The sequence below is a fragment of the Ceratotherium simum genome, chromosome 4 (genome assembly GCF_057802395.1).
Source record: "Ceratotherium simum simum isolate JZ-2026a chromosome 4, ASM5780239v1, whole genome shotgun sequence".
NCBI lineage: Eukaryota > Metazoa > Chordata > Mammalia > Perissodactyla > Rhinocerotidae > Ceratotherium > Ceratotherium simum.
Genome location: NC_141903.1, coordinates 42,745,241 through 42,770,313, shown reverse-complemented (window position 1 = coordinate 42,770,313; position 25,073 = coordinate 42,745,241). Strand labels below are relative to the sequence as shown.

The window sequence follows — 25,073 nt, the reverse complement described above, 5'->3', positions numbered from 1 at the left end:
GGAGGCGGCTGTGCAGACAGGGAGATGGCCTGGGAGGAGAGGGCAGCCGGAGAAGGCCTGAGTGTCCTGGAGAAGCAGTGACACCTGGAAGGACAAGACAAGGCACCTTGCTTCTAGACTCAAGTCAAGGGCCACCTCTTCCAGACAGCTTTCCCGGCCTCCCAGAACGAGGTTGGGTACCTTTCTGTTCCTACCCCCATACTTGGTGCTGCCTGCTGTCTTTCTGGGTCTGTGTGCCTGGCCCAGGCCTGCTCAGGCCCAGCGCTCCCCCTCAGTGCTCGCTGTTCACAGGACTCCTCGCACCGAGGGGTGGGGCCGCAGGTTTGCTGCCAGGACCTTGAGGAGGTTTCTGAGCAACGCGGCCCCATCCCCCATCTGGACCGCCCCCCCATCCCTCCCCCGGCTGCGGCGCCGCCCGTACAAGCGACTTCAAAGGGCCTATGCCTGAGCTTCCGCAGCCCAGCTCGGGTCCGCGGCCGCAGAGCGGAGGCCGGGCAGGATCCGGGCCGTCGGGGCCGTCCCAGTCCCGGGGTCTCCGAGAACCCGGCGGGGGTGCCAGGCTGCAGGCGACGGGGGCTGAGGGGCGGGTCCTCAGAGCCCCCCGAAGTGGGAGGGTCGGGCCAGCCGCGGGGCCAATCCGGGCGCGCGGGGCGCAGGGGCGGGGGCCTGGCGGAGGGGGGTACGGGGGCGGGCGGCCGGGGGCGGGGCGCGGCGTCCAGGCGGCGGCGGCGGCGGCGGCGGCGGCGGCTCCTCAGTGTCCGGCTCAGGGCTCAGGCTCCGGCTGTGGCTCCGGCCCGCGATGCCCCACTCCGTGACCCTGCGCGGCCCTTCGCCCTGGGGCTTCCGCCTGGTGGGTGGCCGGGACTTCAGCGCACCCCTTACCATCTCGCGGGTGAGTCCGGCGGCCACGGGGCGGCGGGGAGGTCCTGGATCTGAGACCCCGGTCCTCGCGGTCCACCCGGGACTGGGATCCCCGACGTCCCTGGGGCTCGAAGGCCAAGGCTTGGCTAGGTGACCCCACAGGCTGTAGAGGAGGCTTCCAGGCAGGGGAACGCCGCCCCACCCCCCTCTTCTACCTCCCACTGGGCCTGCCCTATCTCTTAGAGGGTCCCCCCAAGAATTCACACACCAGCCTCCCTGCTGGCCTCATTTTGGGGGAGTCACTGCAGGCCAGGGAAGGACTGCAGTCATGGGCCAGGAGTATAGACAGATCTACAGAGAAAAACACCGGAAACACCAGAAACACCGCTTAGACTGAACCCGCCTGAAGATTTGGGGCAAAATGACTGAGAGGCACCGTCCCCTATCGAGGGTCCCTGCCAGCAGAGCTGGGTGACCCCAGGGAGGTCTGAGGTCCTCTCTGAATCTGAAAAGAGATCCATCCACTTCCCCACTCTGGTTTTGGTCAGTCTCTCATCCATGACTTCTGTCGTCCTAAGGGGAAGTGACTAAAAGGAATTTTTGGCTTCCAGGGGAAGGGAAGACTTGACTGTGAGGTGTGAGACCCAACCCCACAAGGCAACACAAGGCCAGGGGCCAGGATAGCCTCAGCCCAGTTCCTCAAGGTTCCAGGACCATGCACTGCGCCAGGCTTAGGACAGTGGAGGAGGAGGGGGCAAAACCCTGGGCGGTGGCTAATTTGAGGAGAACAGAGGAGCAGAGGAGAGGACTCAGGCCTTGTCAGAGGGGGTGCCCAGGATCCTGGCCCAGCCTTGGGGTCCAGAAGAGGAGACTCAGACTCTACCCCTGGGGGTCCCAGCCTAGGGAACAGAAGAGGAGACAACAGGCCCTGCCACTGGGGAGCCCCAGTTTGGAGGGAAGAGAGGAGGGGTCCTGGGGCCATCTGAGGGCCATCCCTTGCCCCCACACAGACTGCTCTGGTCTTCCAGGGCCTGTGTCAGGGGAACTGAGAACCACCTTCCCCCACCCTACCATCACCTCTCACCATGGGGGCTGGACAAAGCAGGCTGGGCTTTCAGGGACTTCTTTCCAGTTTTTGGAAAGAGGTGGGCACCCAGTGGAGCGTGGAATCATGGAATCCCTTTCTGGGGGCCAGGGTGACAGGCAGGCCCAGCTGTCCTGGGAAGCTTCCCACATCTGCCCTCACCCCACAGCCACCAGGTCCCTGGGGCTGAGTGAGGTGGGCCTTCAACACATCCGGCAGCCCTTCATCTCCCACTTCCCCGAGGGAGCCCTGCTGGGGGGGTGTGTGTGTGTGTGTGTGAGCGTCTGTGTCTGCCTGTGTGTCACGCTATGTGTCCGCCGGGGCGGGCTGGTGGGGGTGCTAGGCCAGCCGGCGGGCCAGGCACCCTGGGCGTGAGGCCGCTGACAGGCTCAGTGGCGGCGGCTGGGCTGACGGCCACAGGCGGCAGGGAGCAGAGACATCTGTTGCCCACGCGGCTGCCTGTCGGCCAAGGAAAGGCCTCTACACGTCACAGCAGCAGCAGCGGCGGCCTTGTTTGGAGCTGATCGCAATGCAGGCCCCTGGCAGGCAGGCAGGCTGGGAGAGGGTTTGCCAGGAAGAACCCCTTTTGTCCCCCAAAGTCACGCGGCTGCAGCTCAGGCCCGAGGAGCCAGGGTGGCTGAGCCTGGGTTTGGTTGGGATCTGGGGAGATTTATGGGACTGGGGAGGCACAGGCCACAGCTTGCCCCTCAAAGGCAGGTCTACGGTTACTGACAATATGTGAGTGTCCTCACCAAGGGGGCTCAAGACCCAATCTCCCCCCACTTCCAGGACTTCCCCCACCCAGTGGGGACAGCCACACTCAGACAGGGAGGAGGCTGGCTGCCTGGCAGAGCTAGGGCCTTGCAACTTTGGCCCATGAAGCTCAGGGCTTCCTTCCCCACAATTGTCCAGGGCTCCTTCCCCACAAACTATTGTGATTGCTGGCCTTGGCTGAGCATCTGCAGCGTTCCGGGCCCCACCCTAAAGAGTGTTGGTACCAGCTCCCCAGCAACCAGTGCACGGAATGAGCACCACCCCTTGTGGGTGCATTTTGCCCTGATTGTCTCAGGTAGTCCTCACAACAGCCCTTAGAAGTAGGAACTCTCCCTGGCCTCACATTATAGATGGAGACATTGAGGCTCAGAGAGGCTAAGGTAATGTATCCAGAGAAGCAGAGCAGGGACAGGAATCCAGGCCTGTCTGGAACTTGCTGTGACTGTACGGGATGATATGGCGCCTGACTCTGTGGTTCCTGGCCCACACAGTGTGGGTGGGTGGAGCGGAGCGGGGGCTGGGAATGTAGCTGCTACAGGTGAGGGAGCTGGTTCATACCCCAGCCTCCCAGCTGACCTCACTGTTCCCCTCTCCCTTCCTTCTGTCTGTTTATCCTGCACTCAGCAGCCGGAGGGATTGGCCTGAAGTCAACTCTGTCCTGTGACTTCCCTGCTTAGAATGCTCCATGGTTCCCAACCACCCAGGAGAAATGCCAGCTTCTCACCTGGGCCTACCAGGCCCACAGGTCTGGGTCCCTGCTGCTTCTCTGACTTCATCTCTAGCACTCTCTCTTCACTAATGGGCTCAGGAGCCTGCTTTTACTCTCTCTCCCAGATGAGCCAATATACGTGCTGATCCTCCTACCTGTGACACTCTCTCCCCTCACTCCCTTATGCCAGAAAAACACACAGTGGTTAAAAGTGTAGGACTTGGAACCAATTGGCCTGGATTGAAATCCTAACTCTGCCCTTTATCAACTGAGTTCTTTCTGTACTTCTCTGGACCTTGGTTTCCTCATCTAGGAAATGGGCTTGCCTTGAGGATTAGTACAATAATGCATGTAAAGACAGTTGAGAGACTCACGGTTTCCTGGCCTCACGCCTCCTCTGACCAGAACTCCCCAGGCTAGCAGAGCTGGCAGAGTCCCAGCCACCCCTGCTTTCGAGAACTTCCTCCACCCACAGGGGCCTGAATGCACCCCTTGTGCTGGCTGAGTCATCCTGCAGCTAGCCACCCCCCTGAAGAAGAAGACTCCTCTCCCGCATGGGGAGTGGGGCAAGGCGTCCCTTCTCCCAAGCCTCTCTTTCTTCCTTTGTAAATAGGGATGAGAACAGCCTCTGTCTTGCCAGGTGGTTGAGAGGTTGCCATGAGCTACTTATGGGTGAAGTGCTGAGCCCAGGCCTTGTCACAGAGCAGGTATCCATGAAGGAAAGGGGGTCTGCAGCAGGGCCTTGAGGGGAGGGTGGGATGGTGCCAAGTGGGTGCCCCCCCCCCGCAGGAGGACAGGCCTGTGCAGGTGCCCAGGCCCTACAAGTGAACAGTAGTGGTGGGCTGGTTGGCTGAGGGTGTCATGCTCCAGAAGAACATTCCTTGAGGCAGCCTATTTCAGGGCAGGTCAGCTAAGGCAGTGCCCACACCAGGACTCCAGCCAAGGAGCTGCCAGCACCTCAGCTTTGTCCACTCGCTACAGAGAACTGGCTAAACTGAGCCTGGCCAGGCTTCCAGGAGCCCCCACCCCCACCAATAGGAACAAGGTCACTGGCAGCTCTTGAGCCACAGCTGGGCACTGCTGGAGAGGCTGGGTAAGAATGAGGATACCTAAAGTCTATTTCCAAAGGCTGTGCTGGAACTGGGGACAGGGTGAAAGGTGCCCTGTTGCCTGAATTCCCCTGGGCTGCTTACTCAGGCTGCCCTGCAAGTCTATCCCCAACCTCATGGGGCCCTCATCGGGGGACCAGCATTGTAAGAGTCTCCAGATTTGGACATTGCTTGACCCTCTGGGGTCAGTAGTGGCACTGGGGTGGCCTGAGTGCCTGTCCTCCAGAGGAAGTGCAGGTGAAATTGTGACCCAGTGCAGGCTGGTAGCTAGAAGTAGATGGCCTTGGACTTGCCTGGGGAGGTGATGACACAGACCCAGAATGAGGCACTAACAGTGTTAGGGGAGCAGAGCGATAAAGAGGGTGCACCGGGTGCTGTGAGAGCCCAGAGGAGAGGCTCATAGGGGAAATGGCATCTCTGCTGAGGCCTGAAGGATGACCAGGAGTAAACTGGTAATTAGGGTTTGGGGTGAAAGGAAAGAATGTCCCAGGTAGATGGAACATTATATGCAGAAGCATGGAGGTGAGAGATTATCTGGTGCCCATGAGTACCCCCTGGACATTCAGATGGTCTGGATAGAGTGTGGGTGGGTGGAGGTGAATGTGAGGGGTGGGGATGAGGGGAAACAGGTAGAGAGACAAGGTCACTAAGGGTTTGAATGTCAGGTCAAAGGGCTGCTATGCAGTCTGGCTGGGTGGGGCAATGTCTTTGTAGGGTATTTGTGACATGTCCATGCTTTGTATCTGGAAGCACATGTGTCCCTGTGTGTCCCTTCCGTGTCCTTGGGCACATAGGCAGACTGCAAGAGTGATATCCCACTTGTCCCAGCCCAGATGAAGCCCCTCTCATATGCCCTCACATCCCACCAGGCCTCCAGGTGCTGGAGTTGGAGTGTGTAGAGCGTAGGCTGCAGCAAGGCCACATGGGGACTCAGCCAGTCTCTTGGCTTGCCCACCCACAGGTCACATTGGCAGCAGGGCCGCACTGGCCAGGTTCTGAGGTTGGAGGGGGTCTAGAGCAGAGCCTTCAGGAAGGCCACACAATGACCAATGCCCAGCCATCTGGCTTGTCCACCCACAGGTCCATGCTGGCAGCAAGGCCGCACTGGCTGCTCTGTGCCCTGGAGACCTGATCCAGGCCATCAATGGTGAGAGCACAGAGCTCATGACACACCTGGAGGCGCAGAACCGCATCAAGGGCTGCCACGACCACCTCACGCTCTCCGTGAGCAGGTACGCATAGAGCAGGCTGGGCCAGGACGATGAGGGGGAATTAAGGGGAGGAGAAGTTATGGGTGGCCAGCATCCTGGGTGAGCTGGGCCTCACACAACCTCTCTGCCTCATCTCTCTGGCACCCCACTCCTAAGGAGTAGTGCTTTCACGGGCCCTGGCAGGCACTGTTTGGAGATGGGCTTCAGAAGGGAAGAAACCCTCTTCTAACTCAGGGCTGGAAGTGTGTTGGGTGATTTATGGCCAGGGGTAGGCAGCCCAAAATTAGGGCTGAAATAAGACCTGGGGTAGCATCCGGGGGAGTAACTTCAGTCCTTTCCCCACCCCTGATGACCAGCTTGATGACCATTTCAAAGAATTTTCTTGTCCAACACCTCTTTTAACTCTCAAACTGACTTGATAAGGTAAAACTTAATATAGTCCCCACTTTACAGATGAGACAACTGAGGCTCAGAAAGGTTAGAGGGTGCTTAAAGTCACACAGTGAGGGAGTGGAAGGCAAAATTTGACCTCAGGTCTCTCTCACTCCCAAAGACTCCACTCCTTCTACTTGGCTGCTGCCCACTCCTACCAGCCCCCCTGCTCCCCTGCCTCAGCTGTCCCCACCATGGCCCTTGCCTCTGCTCTGGTTAAATCTGGATGCCATGGACTGTGTAATGTTATACAGCCCATGATGAAGGGGAGGATTGGGGGTCACCAAGCTCTGTGCTCTGTAGATGGTCTAGGATAGAAGTCCATCTGGGGCATGCCTAGCCTTGCTCAGGCCCTGGGTCATTGTTCAGTCCTGATGGCAGCTGGCCAGGTCCTGGCTAAGTGGGATCTCCCCGCCCCCTGTGTTGTCTTGACCCAGTGAAGTCAGACATAACTGTTCAGCTCTGCCACATTCACTGCTAACAGGGACTTTCCATGACCCCCTGTGGATATGTGTGGGTGAAGCCTCCTCAAACCACCAGACGGCTGACCATGCCTTAAAGCTAGCAGGGCGGGGGGTGATCCAATGGCTCAGAGCCATTAAATGTGGTAGAAGGGTTCTGAAGTAGCGCCCATTTGTGTCTGGTCCAGATCCAGGTTGGGGTCAGGCCCCCTGACTGTGCTCTCGGCACTGAGTGGGCCCAGCTGCAAGTCCAGGGCTTTGTACATTCCACCTGGCCCACAGTGAGGAGGCCCTGGCCTGGGAGTTCAGTAGAGCTGGTCCTCATCCAGACTCTGTGGGATCTTAGGAACACTAGATGACCTCGATGAGCCTGGGTTTCCTTCTCCATAAAGCAGGATCACATTCATCACCCTCTCCCAGACTGAGTAGAGGCTGGCTGGGGGAAACGTCAGCACTGCTGTGCCCATGAGTGGCCTGTGAGGCTACCCCACTTGGCTGGGTTCCTGGACCCTGACTCACCTCTGGCCTTGACTCTGCATGTCTAAACAAGGGAAGCCCTGGTGGTAGTGGGGCAGGGGGCAGGGGAGACTCACAAGGGGCCTGAGTCGGGAGGTTCCCAGAGGGGATGATGTCAGGGGAGGGTGGCGGGGTGGGGGCAGGGTGGAGGTCCCTCTTCCTTCCTTCCTTCCCTGGTCATTTGTTCCAAGCCAGGCATGATGGAGCCAGGGGTCCACTGACCTGTTCCACTCTGGGTGTTTCAGCCCTCAAATGCTGCCTGGCCCTGGAGCAGGTGAGAGCACATTCTCTACTGTCACAGATCTGGGTTCCACTCCCAGCTCTACAGTTGAGAACTGTGTTGTCCTCCCAAGTGATTTAATCTCAGAGCCCTTAGCTTCCTCAACTCTAAAATAGGGATTGTCTTGTGATGTGAGGATTGTCTTGTGATGTGGCAATTGAGTAATGATGACATACCAGGTCTGCTTAGTCAGGGTGAAAACCTGAGGTCCTGTCCTCCAGCCCCCTGTCCCTTCTCACACAGGGAGATTCTGGGGGATGAAGATATGGGGGCTACGTTGACCCTCTGGGCCAGCATCTCTCCTCCTGGGTACCTTCTCACCTGCAAGGCCTCTGACCCTGTTCTTCATCCTGCCTACTATGCCAGGACCTATACCTGGGCCCCAAAGACCCCCCACCCCCACCCCGGCATGGCCTCTGTGGAGGATCAGCCTGGTGAGCTGGCTGGAGTGAGCTACTCTCTGTCCACAACCCCAGATCTCTACCTAGACCAGCTTCCCTACCTGTCCTCTTGTGTAGAGAGGGCTCTAATCCTCAACAGACTTCTCCATAGGATAAAAAATGAAGTAAAGGCCCAGCTTCCCTGCTATGCTTATTTTGTCTGAAACTGAAAGCCAGGTATCCAGCAATCCAAGATAACCTACATTCTCTGGGCATGTTTTGTAGGTCCAGGACCTTTCTGGCGTCAGCTCCAACCCTGAGGCCTCTGATGGGGTCTCTGTCATTATTATGTGTGGTACAAGATGCTTTTGCACTGCCCAACCTTTGATTGTCATTTTGCTTAAAGATAGCAGATGGAGCCACCTGCCTAGTTTGAAGTGGAGGCCTGGGGATGGAGGTTGACACATTAATAAGCCCTTCATTCTGATGTCTTGGGCCACCCTCATGGCTCTGGGTGCTTTGTGCCTTCACACCTCAGGCTTGTACTTCTCTTCTGGGCAGAACTTCTGTAAGTATAAGGCCAAATAGCCACACGAGATGTCCTAGGTTTATCCCAGCAGAGTTCCGAGTTGGGGGAGGCCACAATTAGAGCTGTGAGTTAGGGCAGTCACTTGTGAGCCTGGCTGAGGGGGCTGGAGCCAGATGCCAGTGGGGGTGGTGTTGTACTGAGGCAGCAGAGTCTTGGTGCCACAGGCCTCCGAAGGCTATGGAGGAGAGAGGTAGCCTGCAGGGGGCCAAGGAATGGGCAAAGGTGAGGAAACACAGAGTGAGTGTAGACTACAGGTGTAGACAGATTGTTAAAACCCTCCGGTGAGTAGGAGAGAGAGGCAGGGTTGAGCTGCTGGCCCAGTGGTGAGACCTCAAGAAGTCCTAGGGCCGGCCCGGTGGCGCACGTGGTTAAGTGCTCACGCTCTGCTGCGGCAGCCCAGGGTTCGCCGATTCGGATCCCGGGCGCACACCGACACACTGCTTGGCAAGCCATGCTGTGGCGGCGTCCCATATAAAGTGGAGGAAGATGGGCACAGATGTTAGCCCAGGGCCAGTCTTCCTCAGCAAAAAAAGAGGAGGACTGGCAGATGTTAGCACAGGGCTGATCTTCCTCACAAAAAAAAAAAAAAAAAGAAGTCCTAGGAGGCCTTTTGGGGTGAAGTAGGGACATTATTCCACTTTGGTCTAACCAGCCTCACTTCACACCCCCCTGCTGGTCCAGGGTCCAGCACCCTCTTGGTCTGCCCTCTCACAGGGCTACTGAGTGGCAGGCCTGGGCCCCAGGCCTGTAGCCTCTCGGCCACGCCTGTCCTGCTTATGGCAGGTTTATGATGTTTTTCTCCCTCCTGAGTGGTGTTTGGATTTTGGTTTCTATGGCGAAGCAGGAATTTCCTAATGGCCTGTTTCCCATCTGGGCTGGGCAGACACTGGTGATGACTCTGCCGGCAGCAGCAGGAGGGGAGGCGCACCCTTCAGAGCCTCCATTCCACTTTCCCCAGAGCCCGTGGATCCCTAACCCCCAGACCCAGCCAGAGGCTGTGAATAGAAGAGGGATGAGTAGATGAGCTCCTAGCTGATCAGTGTGTGAGGCCTGGCTTGCCCTGCCGTGAGCTGGCCCTCTTTTTGCTGAGCTTCTGCAGGCCACAGAGAAGGTGGAAGAGTGAGAAAGCTGCAAGGATTCTGCTGCATCCTCTCTAGGAACCAGACCAGAGAGGAATGGAGGAGCTGGTGGGGGAGGGACACATAGCCCCACTGCAGGCTGGTGGCAGATCTAGAGTTATGTCTCCTTGCCATAGCAGCTACCATTCTAATGCAGGGGAAACCACTGTGGTGGTGTCCTTCTTGGTGCAGGGTGCCAGGCCTGGTCCTAGGTGACTCTGGGCTCAGAGCCCAGCCCCTCTAGGTCCTGGTTCCCAGGCATAGTGGGCATAGTAAACAGACATATCTGACCATCCTAATTCTTCGCACAGGCCTGAAGGCAGGAGCTGGCCCAGTGCCCCAGAGGACAGCAGGGCTCAGGCACACAGGATCCACATTGACCCCGAGGCCCAGGTATGTACAGACACTATCATGTTAGGGGGGCTGGGCAGGGGGGAGCCCAGGACAGAGGGGCTGGGCCTGGTCCACAGGTTTAACTGCACTAGATGTCCTCACCATGGCTCTCAGATGCCCAGGCCAGAGACTGAAGCATGCCCATGCCCCATCCCATGCTTTCCAGGTGGTAGGCACCTGCTGGGGGCTCTGTCTGTACTACAGGCAGTTCTGGATTCTGGGACAAAGGTGCCTGTGGTGGGCAAGGAGTGGGCCAGGCCTTGGCTCAGGGCTTCCACACACCCATTTGAGTTCACTCTAGGGCCCAGTGATACCAGACCAGGAGGAAGTCACCAGGCTTGGGGGTGGGCTGGGGGGCAACTTCAGGCTGTGGAGTGACCTCAGGCTATGGGGCACTCTTCGGTCTCATCCTAGCCTTGGGTACCCACTTGGCCAGAGCCAGCCTCAGGCCACAGGGCTCATCTTAGAATATAAGGCACTTCCTTGCTCTATCCAAGGCCAAAGTTTTCTCCTGGCCATCCTGTGATTGCACCTAGCAGACCTCAGGCTGCAGACCTGTCTGCTCAGTCACCTTTCTGTGTATGACAGGAGTCACGGTTATGGTGCTATCTTCCAGGAGAGTGAGGGGGGACAGGCTGCTCTAGAGCCTCGTTTTGCCATGGGTTTGTGGGGTAGCCAAGTGGGCAAGACTGAGGTATTGAGAGCCAGCTCTACATCTCTGGGCCATAGGATTTGGGCTAGGTGGAGACTGGACTAGTCTGTGATTGAGCCAGAATCATGGGACCCAGCATGTGGGGCCATGGCCTCCCGGGCCTGCTTGTGTCCACTCTCACCATGGAGGCTTTGCTGTACCAGAGGGAAGGATCTGCTATGGCCTCTCCCTCACCATCTTCCCAATCCCCATCTTGCTCTGACATTTGTTCCCTACTTAGCCTTTGCTGGCATCCTTGAGGCCAAATGCTTACAACGTGCCAGGGAGTGCCTGTTCTGGAAGGGGAGAGGCACTTAGCAGTTCTGGGATGGTGGAAGCCAGGGGCCAAAGGAGTCCAGAGTAGGCATATGACCCAACCAAGAGGTCAGAGAGGGCTACCTGGAGGAGAGGGTATCAAAGGCAAGACCTGAAGGCCTACGAAGAATAAGGCAGGCAGAGGGGCATGGAGAGAGGAAGTGTGCTGGGAAGCACATACAAAGGCCCAGAGGTAAGATTGTACACCATAGCTTCGGAGAAAAGTCCCAGGGGGTGGGAGGGCATAGGCAAGGGATGAGGTGATGGGGCAGGGCCACAGAGAGGCTATCGATTTCCTCTATCTAGGACCTCAGCTGTTTTTGCAGAGACTTATGGCCACAACTGTGTCTCTGAAGCTTGCTCTGGTACTCCCTTGGACCCAAGGACCATGGGAGCAGGGGCAGGGGCGGGGGGAGGTGTTGGGGGAGGTGGCATAGACACATCCGCCAGGCTTGACATGGGCCAGGCAGAAGGGAGCAGCATACTGCAGGCCCCCAGCTCCTGTGTGAGGCCCAGCTCTCATGTGTGAGTGCCAGGATGGATAGGACAAGGGGGCCTGAGCTTTGGAACTTGAAGCTCAGCTCTGTTCAGTCCTCTAGGATAGGCTCAAGGCCAGTAGGCCTAGGGGGCTGGAAAGCAGCTCCCCATGCCCCCACACTTTCCCTCACTGACCTCCTCAAGGACCAGGCTGCCAGTGGCTCAGGCTGGAGGCGGAGGGATTTTCCACAAGCAACAGGGCAGCCCCTCAGCTGCTGCCCTCCTTTTGTACTTAAAAGGTCATGAGCTCCATGGGTGGTGACAGAAACACCCCCACCCAGCCCCTGCAGGGCTGTGTCCTCAGTAACACAGACACAGGGCCCATTGTCCCCACACCGCTCCCACCCTCTCCCTACAGGGGGTGGGGGGTAGGCCCAGCTGGAGCCATCAGAGAAGGAATAAAACCACAGTTGACCCTAAAACCAACACAAGGTACCCTGGCACCCACCCCTAAGTGGGATGGGACAGGCCCACCTTCCATGTAGGGTCATAGGACACCCTCCTTCTCAGGCCTCACGTGGCAACACAGGAGGCACTTGGCCCAGCCCAGGGTGGAAGAAGGATGGTGATAAGGAAAGGTTATCTGGAGAGGGTGGCATTTAAGCTGAGAACCAGGTGATGGGTTAAGGCAAGCCAGGTGGAGCAAGCAGCCCTTGCACACCCAGCCTGTCCTCTCCAGACCAGCAGAGAGCTGGAGCTTGGCCTCTGGGAGGTGCCAGTGCTCATCTGGACTCAGCACCCGTCTCCATCCAAGTTGAATGTCCCAGATTCTGACCACAGTCATGTGGAAGCTGATGAGCAAGCAGGCAGTTACCCACATTCTGCCGACTAACCCAAGTCAGCAGCTGGTGGGTACTGAGAGAGAGGGGGAGCACATGGTACCAGGTGCACCATCACACAGAGAGGGGAAATCCAGGAATGTCCATGACAGCCATTCATCCAACAAGCATTTGCTATGTGCCAGGCACTATGCTAAGTGCTTTGTATGCAGCTGTCTCATTTTATCCCCACAAGGAACTTATGATATAGAGACCATCACATTCCCCATTTCACAGATAGAGAAACTGAGGTTCAGAGAGGTGAAATGACGTGCTTAATTAGTGAGTGATAGAGCTGGGACTCAAACCAAGACTGAGGTTACCATGTGTGTCCTAACCACTGAGTTCAGAGCTAGAGAGGCTGCTGCATGGGTGGCCATGGGAGGGGCAGTGTGGCAGGGGCTCTGCAATAGACTCCCACACCCTGCGGGGTGGGGGTGAGTGAGGGCTTCCTTCCTCCAGGTCCCTCTGACTTCTCCTTCCTGTTGAAGCCTTCTCTGTACCAGGCCCAGCCCTGCCCCCACAGCCCATGGCCCATCTGGTCCCCATTAGAGGCCAGGCCAGCCTTGCCTGCCTGCCTGCCTGCCCTGCAGACATATGTGCAAGAGTGCTCTGGCTTTTCAGGGGCTTTTGTTGGACGCAGTGGGGATGGCGGTTTTCCTGCTGCTGTTGCCTCATTGGTAGGGGCCCACCTGGGCAGTGAGAGACCCTCTCTTTTGTCTTTTGGGGTAGGGGAAGTGGGAGTGCCACCCCGATTCAGCTCCTATCCACCCATTCCCCAAGCTCCCACCCAGCTCAGAGGCTGCAGAAAGCAGGGGCAGTCGGGGAAAAGCCCTGCAGACTTGACTGTGCCCCAGTGCTGGAGGCTGCCTGAGTCCAAGCCAGGCTCTTTCCCTCTAGGGAAGATGTCCTTTCCTCCCCACCTAGTCTCCCTGTCCACACTGTAGAGCAGAGGGGAAATTTATATGTCAGCTCCCAGGCTGAGGCTGACACACACCTTCATGGCCTGGACTCTTGGGCCCCATCCTAAAGTCAGGCTGCTCTGGCCACCAACCTCATCCCAGCCATGGAGGCCACCATGGTCATCCCCAGGGTGACCAGCACTGGCTTTGAGTATATGTAACCGTGTATGTGTAATTAGGTGTGTGTAGGTGGACTGGATGGTGCATGTGTTGTTTTCATGCATGTGTATGTCTGTAAAAGCCTTTTGTGGGAGTGTGCATGCTTATGTTCCACATTGCTGTGAGCATGCCTGTATGTGCCTGCAAGCTAGGGGCAGCATGGCTCTGGACTCTGCAGGGACAAAGATCCCCAGTTCCCATTCAGACCCACACCCACAGAGATACTACCTTCTCATGGGCCAATGAGATATGTTCGGGGCACTTCTCCAAATGTTTCAGCCATGGGCATCAGGCTGGCCATGGGGTAGTGGGGTAGGAAGCCTTGAGCCCTGGCCCAGCCTCTGCCCCTCATCTGCTGTGCTTATAGAAGCCTACCCATTTTGGCCTGGGAAGCAGGAAATGGGGGCAAGGTACAGGCCTGGAGGGGGGTGACCTCACAGTGGCACCTTGAACCTCAGTCTACCCCCACCAAAGGGCCTTGGGCACACAATGATTGATAACCCTTCCTGGCTGCAGGACAGGAGTTCCTTTTTGTGTTCCCATCCACGGAGCCATCCAGTACCCAGTACAGTTCTGGCAGGCAGGAAGACTTGGCATCAGGACCACCTCTGCAAGGAAGCCACACACTCTGCTCCAGGCATGCTGGCCTTAAAAGGCTTCTTGGGATGGTCCTGCCCCAAAACCATCCCTCATGGGCACTGGTGGTCAGAACCATTACAGGGCTCATGAGCCAAGGTTGAGTCTCAGGCACTCAGGTTTTTGTGTGACTTTCCACAGGCATTTCTCATTTCTGCAGGGGCTGAACCAGGCCCGAGGCTCAGCCCTTCCCCCATTGACCCCTCCCTGGCTGGGCACCACAGCCCAGAGATGCCAGAGCAGGGGTAGCCAGCCAACATCCAGGAAGGCCTGGCATAGCAGGGTAGGGGTGGGGTGTACAAGGAATGGCCAGAGGCCCTACCTCTTTGGGTCTCCCAGTGCCTCAGGCCCCTCTCTCTTGTAGGATGGCAGTCCAACGACCAGCAGGCGGTCCTCAGCCACCGGGATTGGGCCAGAAGATGGCAGGCCAGGCCTGGGATCTCCTTATGGACAGCCACCTCGCCTCCCAGTCCCTCACAATGGCAGTAGCAGTGAGGCTGCCTTACTGGCCCAGATGAGCACCCTGCAAGTGTCACCACCCCTCAGGTAGTACAGAAACATGGCCTTTGAAGCCACACCCTGATCCCTCAAATCTCACCAGGTCCCATCCTGACCCCTGACACTTGATCCTTGGGTCTCAGCTGGTTGCATTCTGACCCATGAAACCTCACCAGACCCCTGAGTTGGCAGAGTGAAGGCTGGTACTGCAACCCTGTCTCTTCATGCATCTCTTTCGCCCAGCACTGACCTAGCCAGAGGCCTTTCGCGGAGCCGTGACTGCGGAGTCGACCTAGGCTCAGAGGTGTACAGGATGCTACGGGAGCCAGCTGAGCCCACGGCTGCAGAGCCCAAGCAGTCAGGCTCCTTCCGCTACTTGCAGGGCATGCTAGAGGCTGGCGAGGGCGGTAAGACTCCCACCACCTTACCCCACTTGCCTTCCCACTCCTTGAGGTGCCTGGACTGCCCGCCCTGCCCCGTGGCCTCGCCTTTGCGACCCCACGTCTTGCCCCTCCCCCTGTCTCCTCCGCTCAGTCCCACACCCCTCACTGCACCCGTACGTTCTGATTCCCACTCCACCCCTGTTGCAGCCCCTTGCCTCATGTCCTCTAAAGCCCCTCCCTAGTCTCTGTACCAGTAGCCCGGGAAGCAGGGCCCAGCCCCACACTCCGCAGAAGTGAAGTTTTTCCCTTTTCTGACCTCCGCACCCGGCTCATGCCACCCGCGCTCCGGCTTACAGGGGAGCGGCCCGGGCCTGGCGGCCCCCGGAACCTCAAGCCCACGCCCAGCAAGCTGGGCGCTCCACTGAGCGGCCTGCAGGGGCTGCCCGAGTGCACGCGCTGCGGCCACGGCATCGTGTGAGTACCCTCCCCTGCCTTCCCCACCCTGACCCCAGCTCTCCCCTGACCTCGCCCGAGGCCCCCATCGAGGCCCAGGATGGGGGCGCGCTCGAGAATCTGTCAGTCTCCCGACGCTGTCCTCTCCTGGTCTCCCCATCAGGGGCACTATCGTCAAGGCACGGGACAAGCTCTACCATCCCGAGTGCTTCATGTGCAGCGACTGCGGCCTGAACCTGAAGCAGCGCGGTTACTTCTTTCTGGACGAGCGGCTCTATTGCGAGAGCCATGCCAAGGCGCGCGTCAAGCCGCCCGAGGGCTACGACGTGGTGGCAGTGTACCCCAATGCCAAGGTGGAACTCGTCTGAGCCACCCCCGGAACCTCCAGTCCTCTCCTCTGCTTTTCATGTGCCTGCGCGGCCTGTGTAAATATGTGTTTGTCCCCTGCCTCTCTAATAAACTCCCTGTGCTCTGCCTTGACTTTGTCAGCGCCCTGGTCTGCCTTTCTCCAGCGCAGGCTGTGGCTCCTGAGTGCTACATCTGTTCAGGTGCCAAGCATGTCCTAGGCACTGAGTGCAATGGTGAGCAAGACAGGTGCTGTGCTGTCCTCAAAGAGGCCACAGCTGGGGTGGATGGCAGACATGAATCACAAGGGCAGTTCTATTAATAGGCAAGGTCTGGGGTGCTCTAAAGCGACGTCTCGCCAATGGATCTGACCTAGGTGGAGTCAGGGAAGGTGTCAGCTGAGAACTAAGGGATGAGGAGGGAAGAACTCTACAAGGTGAGGCATTGTGTGTGCAAAGGTGTGGCAAAGGTGAGCACAGACAGGAAGGTGAGCACGAGTTCAGGTGGCCCCTAGCAGCCGCATGAGGGACTGCCCCGCAGGGGAATAGGACTAAGGGAGACCGCTGGACGCTGTGGGGGGTATACGCCTCTTGGCATTCTTGGCATTTTCTCTTCGGGTTTCTTCCTCTCTCTCCCCGCCCTTTCTCACCTGCCCACTTTATTCTTTCCACAACCGTATTTTCTTTCCCCTTCCCCTCTCTCCCCACCAAGGGGCGCACTGCATGCGTGTGTGAGAGGGAGAAGGGGAGAGGAGAGGGGGGAGAGAGATAGCTGGAGAGAGAAGGAAGATTTTAGAAAGAACACTTGCCTAGGGCCCCACCCTCCACGATGCTGCTATCTCCAAAGCCGAGGAGTAAACTCCACTCCTCAGAGGCCCCGTGGTCACAGCGTGATGGGGCTGCCTGGAGCCTTTCACCGATAGGTTGCACACGCCTGTACAGACTCACACTTTTTAAAAATATGGGTGGTATCAGAGTTGGTGAATTGTGGCTGTTCACACCGGACGACACGTCCTTGAACTCCGGGTCACGTGGATCTACCCTCTCGTTAGCTTGCTCTGGACAGGAAGCAGCTTCGTTTATTTAGTGAGCCCCGAGTAATGTACGTTTGTGCTATTTTCAGTTTTGTGCTATCAAAACCCACGAAAGACTTACTAATTAACACTCGCACCATCAGCACACGACAGTACCCATTTCCTTGAGCTCTTGCCAACACAAGGTATTGTCAATTTTCATTTTGCCAATCTGAGAAGTAAAATGCGATATGGAGTTGCTTTAATTTGCATTTTTGTGGTTACCGCTGATGAGCATTCATCCAACGGGTATTTATTGTGTTTGCTGATGGGCACTGAGTGAATGGCCTTCTCCCTCCAAGAGTTCCTGTGTGAATTGCCCTAAACCCTTAACTCATTTTTTGGTATATTTAACTTCTTAATGATAGGTAGAAACTTTTCGTATTTTTATAAGAATCTTTGTTACTGGACTCTATTCCACTGATCTATTTTCCTATTCTCGTGACAAATCACATTTATTTAATTAGTACCCTTTTAGAGTTTAATATCCCTGTCTCTCCAGCTTGTTCTTCCTTAACAAACCTGTCAAGGCTATCCTCCTACATCTCCAATTGTCAGAGGTTTAGACTGCATATGTAAGGCTCTGGAAAAACAGAAAATCTTTGTGAACCCTCACTTGGGTTGCCCTGAATCTACAGACTCGCTTGAGAGCTGGGGTAGAGTCCTTTCCTCCCAGAGAACACTGTGATCTGTGCTTACTCTGCGTTTATTCAGGTGTTTGTTGCGAATTCTTGTGCGTTTTTATTTCCATGTTCTTCTCCTGATCTTGTGTTCCTGCTTTAATTTGTTCCTAGGGATTCCTTCCTGCCGCCCCCTCCCCTCCCCTCCCTGAGGGAACACAGGCCAGGGCAGCGGGCAGGTGCCCCCTGAGAAGTGAGGCGAGAAGAGGGGGCTGGAGTCCTGGGCCCTGGTTCTGCGGGTGACCCCGGGCCCCGCCGGGCCCTTGTCCCCTTCTGTTCGGCGAGGGGTCAGACGGTGAGCAGCAAGGCCTGGAGCGGACGGAGTGCACCCGCCGCGGGGCCGCACGGGCACACACACACACACACACACACACACACACTCCCTCTCTCTCTCTCCCTCTCCCTCTCTCCCTCTCTCCCTCTCTCCCTCTCTCCCTCTCTCTCACGCCCCCAGCGGCCGCACCCACCTCAGTGGAAGAGTCTGCCCTGCCTTCCCCACCCAGCCTCGCCGGCAGACAAGGTTCTGGCCCCACCCGGTCATAGGCGGGAGCAGAGAGGATGACGGGCAGCCAGGGAAGCCACTAGGCGCAGGAGCGGGTGGAAAAATACCAGAACCACCGGCAAAAGCCCCCACCCCTCTCCCGTACTCATACCGGCAGAGACTCGGCTCCCCCACTCCCACCCGCCGCTGCAGATCCGCCAGCTGCGGGTGCTCGCTTTAATCCCGGGACACACCATCACCCCCTCCCCCCACAAGGACTACCCACGCAAACTGAGGGGTCTTTGAGCCGCCTTGGCACCATCGGCTCCCCCAAGACCAACAGCTCCACCCTTGTAGGGCTGTGGCAACCACAGCAGTGCCTGCCTAGGTAGGCATCCTAGTGGGGTTAGGAGGGACAGGAGCTAAGAGGAGTGGTGCCCAGAGCTGCCAGGCTGATTTGTCCTCTCCTTACTTCAAGGCCCAGTCTCTGCCCAGTCCCCCAGCCGCCTTCTCTGCCCAAGGGCCCTGACTGAGCCCAAATGTGAGGGATCATGAAAGTCTAAGACAGGGTCCCCATGGACAAGGTCTCTGTGGCCCAGGGTCCCAGTCCTGAGATAGCGGACAGCGGAGTCTCTCTCCAAGAGGAGGTACCAGATTCAGAATCCCCAATTCAGAGTCTCCTAGCCTGCCTAGCCCAGACCAAACTCATTATCATCCCCAAACCTGCCCCTCTCTCAGGTCCTCACTTCAGGGGCCTTCAAACCAGAGACTTGGACAGCATCCTCTACACCCTCACCCCAACCATCCCATCCTACCCATCACTGTGTCTGGGGTTCCGCCTGCTAAGCATTTCTGGGACCCATTTCAGTCAGCTGGAAGATTCTCTCACTCCCTTGCTTCATCGACCCCTCCATGGCCCCCAGGACCCTCAAGATGGAGTTCCTGATCTATCAACTGTAGGCCTAGCATTTAAAGCTTCTCTGACCTCAGGTTGCTGACTACTTGGTATCACTTCCTCTGCTACACTAGACAGTTCCCCATTCTCTGAGCCATTTTGCCTTTTCATACCCCTCAGATCTCTCAAGCTCAAAATGCTTTTATTCTTTCTTCTCCACCCAGCAAACTCCTACTCACTCTTCAAGCCCCAGCTCCACTGTCCCCTCCCCTAGAGCAAAGCTTTGCCTGCCCATCCCCAAGCAGAGTCAGTAGTTCCCATCCACATGCCCTCCACCCTACCGCTTCAATTCCTGCCCGGTGCTTCTGGCACAACCTGGTATCTCCTTTGTCAGAACCTAGCCCAGACCTGCCTCCATCCTGCCCAGACCCCAGGCCAGGCACAGAGAGGTGCAGGAGCCCTAGGGCCAGCACCCACCCTCACACACACACATATACACACACACACTGGGCCTCCCTGCCTCCCCACTTTCCTCCTCACATTGCTCTCCTGGTTTCTGTTGGCAAATGCCTAAGTCCTCAAGGGGAGTAGAGCCTGGAAGGCAACTGCCTCCCTCCTGCATCCTCAGCCTCAACTCATTCATTCAACTAATTATTGACTAAGAATCTAGTATGTTCCATGCATGGTACTCCATACCAGGAAAACATTTTGAGCAAACATATAAAATAGTACAGATTACAAGCAGTGCCCTAAAGGAAATAAATAGGATATTACAGTAGAGAATAGATGATCCCTTCATGTGAGGAATTTAGAAAGACCTCACAGGTAAGGAAAGAAAGACCTCACATTTGAGCAGAGACCTGAGGGTAAGGGAGCATCTGTGTGGGTATCTGGGGAAATTGCCTTCCAGGCAGAGGGAGCAGGAATCACAAAAGCCCTGGACGGGGCAGGAAGAGGAGGCATGTGCCTGCTAAGCTCTAAGAACAGTGAAGAAATGGCTGGAGTAGTGTAAGTGATGTGGCTCTGAGCGGTAGATGAGGTCAGAGAGATGTGGGGGCAGGAAGGCTGACCATGCTGACCTCGTAAGCCACAGGAAGGACTTTGGCTTTTACTCTGAGATGAGAAGCCAGAGGAGTGGTGTGACCTGGACTTTAATGTGTTAACCAGGATCACTCTGGCTGCTGTATAGAGAATAGACTGCAAGGGGCGAAGGTGGAAGCAGGGAGACCAGTTAGTAGGCATGACTGCATTCATCCCTAACTAGTCCCTAACTAGCCCACTTCCCCCTGCCTCCACAGCTCCAGCCCCAGTCCAGACCCCCGCTTTCTTCTGCCTGGCCTTCCTGCCTCTGTCTGGCCCTCAATCCTTTCTCCACACAACAGCAAAGGGAGCTTTTTAAAATGCAATTCTGATTATGTCAGTCCTGTCTATTAAAGCCTCTGTGGCTCTCCACTGCTCTTGGGACAAAGTCTAAACTCCCAATCTCATCCCACAAGGCCCCCTGAGGTGTAGCTGACCTCTGCTGACAGCCCTGATCTGTAAGTTCAGCTTCATCATGCTCTCCTCCAGACTCTTGCAGCCTTCCTTGACCCTCTAAGGAGCTTGAAATGAAAACTGAGTCCTTCCTTCTAGTTCTCTGGGTGACAAGCTTTGTTCCCCCACCTTCCTCCTTGAGAACCAAGGAAAGGGGTGAGGGTAGGAGAAATCGGATTCTGCTTCAGGCCAGCCCTCCCTTCCTAGCAAGGACCTAGCCCCTCTAGGGGGCACAGCAGCCCGGCTCTGGGCTCACAGCCCATGAACAGCTGAGTTGGGGGGGGGGTGTTGTGACCCGCACTGATGACCAGGCTATGGGCCTAAAGAGTCCCCCTGCCCACCTAGGGAGTGCCCTGCCCCCTCCTCCACTCTGGGTCTCCCTGCCCACCTTATCTGCACTCCAGCTCCATCCTGGACAGCTCATACTTACCCAGGGTAACAGCTTCTTGTCCTCAGGCCAACCTCTGACTTGCTCTTCTCAACTCTGGGTAATTTCCTGGTTGATTATTTTCCCACACAATATTCCTCAGCACCTCTGAAAGGAGGTAGAAGTCTGAAAAGGATTGAAGGTAGTAAAGGGATCTCTCTAAAAAGCAAGGACTGTCCTCCTGTGCCCCCTCTACCACGAGAGGCAAACTCTATTTGGGTCCCCAATGAAGCCAAATTTCGTCTTTGCTCCTGTCTGACATGGACCATTTGTGGTTGAAGGCAGAGGCTGGAAATCACAGGAGAGGCCGTCAGAGGCCTCACTTGTCCCTGCAGGGTCTGGGGTTGGCCCTAGCCAAGCGGGCTCATAAACCCAACTGACCAGCCCTGTGAGTGGGTCTGTCTCCCCAGTCAGACCCAGTTACCCAAGCTCAGAGACTGAAGCACCGCACCACACACCAGCTTCCTCACCGACAGAGGGAGCAGTAGGACACTCGGCCGCTCTTCAGGGCATTCTTGGCCTAAAGCCACATCTTCACGGGAAGCCAGAGCACAGCCACAGACTCAGAGGAAGGGGTGCAAGTTAATAATAACTATAACAGGAGCTAATGTGTTCCAAGCCTTCATCTCCAAGTCCTTAGTGAACTGATATTAGTCTTCTTTAATCCTCACGTCAACCCGAAAGAAAGAACAGTTATTATCCCCATTTCATGAATGAGCTCAGAAAGGTTGAGAAACTTGCCAAAGTCACATGCTGCCTAGCTAATCTTGACGGCAAGGGCACCCAGGACAACTGCAAGTACTCATCTTCCCTGGAGAACATCGCCTGCCCCGCCAATGGTCTGGTGACTCTGACCAGTCCTCTTCTGAAGAGAGCTAACCTGTCTCTGCTTGGCAAGGTCCCCAGAACAGCCCAGAGTGCAGGCTACAGACTCACCAACTCCTCACACAGGACTAGGCTCCCAACCCTCCATGGGGCATGAAATGGTGGAAGCTGGGCTCAGTCAAGGTGACCCTTGAAGCTTTGGATCTGAGTGTAGACAAGGCTGGTGCCCACAGCACCTGATCATAAACTCTGGCATGCATGAACCCACCCTTAGGTCTGCTTGACTTGTTTCTGAGGTCAGGTCATGATCCCTGCTAAATGGCTGTCCTGGCTTCTCACCAGCTTCTCAGTGGTTCCTGGAGCTGCTGAGAGAGCCTGGGATGGCCCCCTTTCAGCCCCCAGGGCTCTCTCTGATTGCTGGAGCTTGCCTCATCTCTCAGAGATTCCTGGGTGGGGGCAGTCTCTTACCCCTCAGCACTGTGTTTTCTCATGCTGTGCTTTCTCAGCCTGTGTTTCTGTCCCCTCTGCTACCTGTCCCCGAGGCAGAAGCGTCCTCAAGGCTCTGGCTCAGCTTTGGCTTTCCTCTCCAAACACTCATTCTCTAAAGTGGCTGAGGTTGTTTGGGCTATTTAATGGTTAGATCCCTTCCAAACTGTCTCTGCCCTCCTTTTGTAGTCTCACCCAGTCCCACTGGATGTGTCTGGGAGGACAGAGATCAGAGGCCCCTCTAGCCCATCCAAAGGGTGGTTCTTCCTCTACAGGCTCGATTTTAAGCAAACTGTCCTGCTAGGACTCCACTTTGGTTTGCCTACTTCTCAGCACCCAGAGCTACCTCCAAAGCAGATTTCTGCTTATCCCTGCTGGCTGTCCAGCTTTCCTATCAATTCTCTGAGCCTGCTTGCCACCAGGAACCCTGACTGGCTCTGCTTCCTGGTGACCTTGTCTATGTGCAAGGCCTCAAGAACTCTGCAGTCATGACTCCCAAATATATATCTCCAGCTCAGACCTCTGACTGACTGAACATCTCTCCCTGGATGTGCCAAAGACACTTCAAACCCACCTCATCATCTTCTCTCCAACCTACTCTTTTTCCTATGCTTTCATCTCAGACAAAGACACCATCATCCACCCATCCATTCAGTCCCCCAAATTAGGCATCTTCCCTGCCCCCTTCCCTTCCATCATACCCTCATCCAGTTGGTCTTCAAGACCTGTCCTTGCCACCTCCTAAACAGCTCTAGAATTCATCTCTTTCTTGGCCACCACCACCATCACCCTCTTGGATGCCTACAACAGTCTCCTCCCTGGTGTTGCTGCTTCCACCCTAGCTCCCTTCCTTGCATTCTCAACTTGGCCACCAGAGGGATCTTTCTAAAACACAAATCTCATCAGGTTTTGCTCTGACTCCTATTGGCCTCAGAATTAAATCTAAAGCCATGTAACAATTAAGAATTTTTAAGGTCAAGCATGGTCTAGCCTCTACCAACCTTTCCAACCTCATCCCTCTGCCTTCCCCCACCACTGGTTTAGTGCTCACATTGGCAAGTATCTGGGCTGGATCAGATTATTTGGGTGCCAGGAGATGGCTGACCGGCCTGCATTTGTTGACTAAGCCCTCGTGGCCAGAAAGAGCAGAGGTAGGAGTTCAACATAAAAATGAAGTTGCCAGAATCCTGCCTTCATCATGCTACTGGGCAGCACCCAGTGAGGGGCAGCACAGGCTGTAACCTCCCCAGTCCTACGAGCAGGATGATTGAGTATGACTCCTTGTGCTCATGGCTTCAGATCCTCCGGGCCTACTGTTTACTCCAGCCACTGATGTGGCAACCAGCTTCTCCGAGGTGTCCCAGTATCAATGGCACTGCTTACTTCTCACTTTCTGCTCCAGGAATCCTCTGACACTGAGGCATGGAACACATACAGAAATCTGCTCAACACACACATGTACCTCTGGAAGTGTAGGAGAGTTAACAACCAATGTGGCATGCTTGAACCAGTGAGGGATAGAAACCTATGGATAAATGTTGTCTACCTCTGAACCTTAGACAGACATTTCTGAGACACATTCCCCCAGTTTCCTACAACTGTAAGCAACCCTATGCTGTACCCTTTTATTTGCTTTTCTTCTCTGTTTCACTCTCCACAGTCTTTACTCCTGTTCGCTTAGATCCACTCCCAAATAGAAGACAGTCTAGAAGGCAGACTTGCAAGGAAGGGATTCTAGAAGTTGAACATTCACCTTTCAAACAGAGCTAAGGACTCCATTACTGTTAGTGAGTAGGATGGTAATAATCCCTGGAATGCAGTAGCATCATTTACCAGAGCTCTTACCCATGGTAGATTATAATGAGATGCAAGGAGAAAGTGAAACATTGGCTTGTATCAGTGTTTTTTAACAAGGGGCAATTTTACGCCCCGCTACCAGGGGACATTTAGCAATGTTTGGAGACATTTTTTATCACAACTAAGGGGAAGTGCTACTGGCATCTAGTAGGCAGAGGCCAGAGATTATGCTAAACATCCTAAAATGCATAGCATAGCCCCCCACAACAAAGAATTATCTGGCCCAAAACTTCAAGACTGCCAAGATTGAGAAACCTTCAGTTATGGTACTCAGAGTGTATGAAGACAGTGGTGATTGTAATGATCATGGAGTTGACTGGCTTTTGTTAAGTGCTTTAGAGGCCTTGAAAAAAGCAAATGATAGGCCCAGGTCAGCCAACTATAAACTCAAGGCACACTGTATAAGCCAGAAGCCCTCCATGGAAGCTTTTAAAGAGACCCTCATCTCCTACAGCCACAGAGTTATAATGGGTTGTGCTGGAAATCAAGCCTCGGATTTAATTGATTTAATTGTAAGGGTAGGAGAGCCACACACACAAAAAAGGCTGCATGCACAGCTTTGTTGGTTCTCCTATGACAACGTCATGGCCCTGATAGGAAATGTGTAGAACCCTGGAACACAGAATAGTGACATTTGGGTAGATTAATGTGAAAATTCCCCTAAACCTTCAACGCCAGCAGCAGCAGCTCTCCTCCCCTTGCTATAAGAGAGCAGCCTCTCCTTGCCTGGAGTCCCTGCCAAGACTCCTCCTGAGGCAAGTGGCTCCAAAGATGATGCTGATTCTCCTTAAGGTCCTCCCCTACCTCGCCTCATGGCCTCCAGACCAATAACTAGAGTTAGTTCTCAGCACAGCCTAAGTGGGGAAATTCAGTCCCTGATCCACAAGAAAATAGCATGCACATTGGAAAAATGACAGGCCTATGTTCTGGTAGGAACGGGGTAACGTGGGAATTTATTAACCTGAGAGCACTCTCTCATTATTCTGGGTTTAATATCCAAGCAAAGGTACATAAAACCATCTTCATATGCTTCTGGGATAGCTCTTTGAAGCTTGGATACAATTATGGTCTACAGAAATGAGGTGGAGATGCCAGAACTTTCT

At 55.6% G+C, this 25,073-nt stretch overlaps 1 protein-coding gene across 2 annotated transcripts; it reads left to right on the top strand.

The window, feature by feature from the left end:
• The first annotated feature begins 746 nt into the window (after positions 1-746).
• Positions 747-15,849, top strand: PDLIM4 (PDZ and LIM domain 4). Of its 2 annotated transcripts, XM_004420221.3 has the most exons (7): positions 747-892; positions 5,618-5,769; positions 9,836-9,917; positions 14,400-14,581; positions 14,777-14,940; positions 15,273-15,390; positions 15,533-15,849. In XM_004420221.3, exons 1-7 carry the CDS (start codon positions 800-802, stop codon positions 15,735-15,737), a joined length of 996 nt encoding a protein of 331 aa, XP_004420278.1. In that variant the 5' UTR covers positions 747-799; the 3' UTR covers positions 15,738-15,849. The 2 variants fall into 2 exon arrangements, with proteins under 2 accessions (XP_004420278.1, XP_004420279.1); XM_004420222.3 differs by lacking the exon at positions 15,273-15,390 and having other exon boundaries at positions 15,533-15,697.
• The last annotated feature ends 9,224 nt before the right edge of the window (positions 15,850-25,073 follow it).

Excerpts from the sequence above, each read along its gene's own strand:
- PDLIM4 (XM_004420221.3), top strand. The coding sequence starts at position 800 with ATGCCCCACTCCGTGACCCTGCGCGGCCCTTCGCCCTGGGGCTTCCGC. Across the intron at positions 5,770-9,835 it reads CTCACGCTCTCCGTGAGCAG|GCCTGAAGGCAGGAGCTGGC; the intron begins GTACGCATAGAG and ends TTCTTCGCACAG. Across the intron at positions 14,941-15,272 it reads GCTAGAGGCTGGCGAGGGCG|GGGAGCGGCCCGGGCCTGGC; the intron begins GTAAGACTCCCA and ends TCCGGCTTACAG.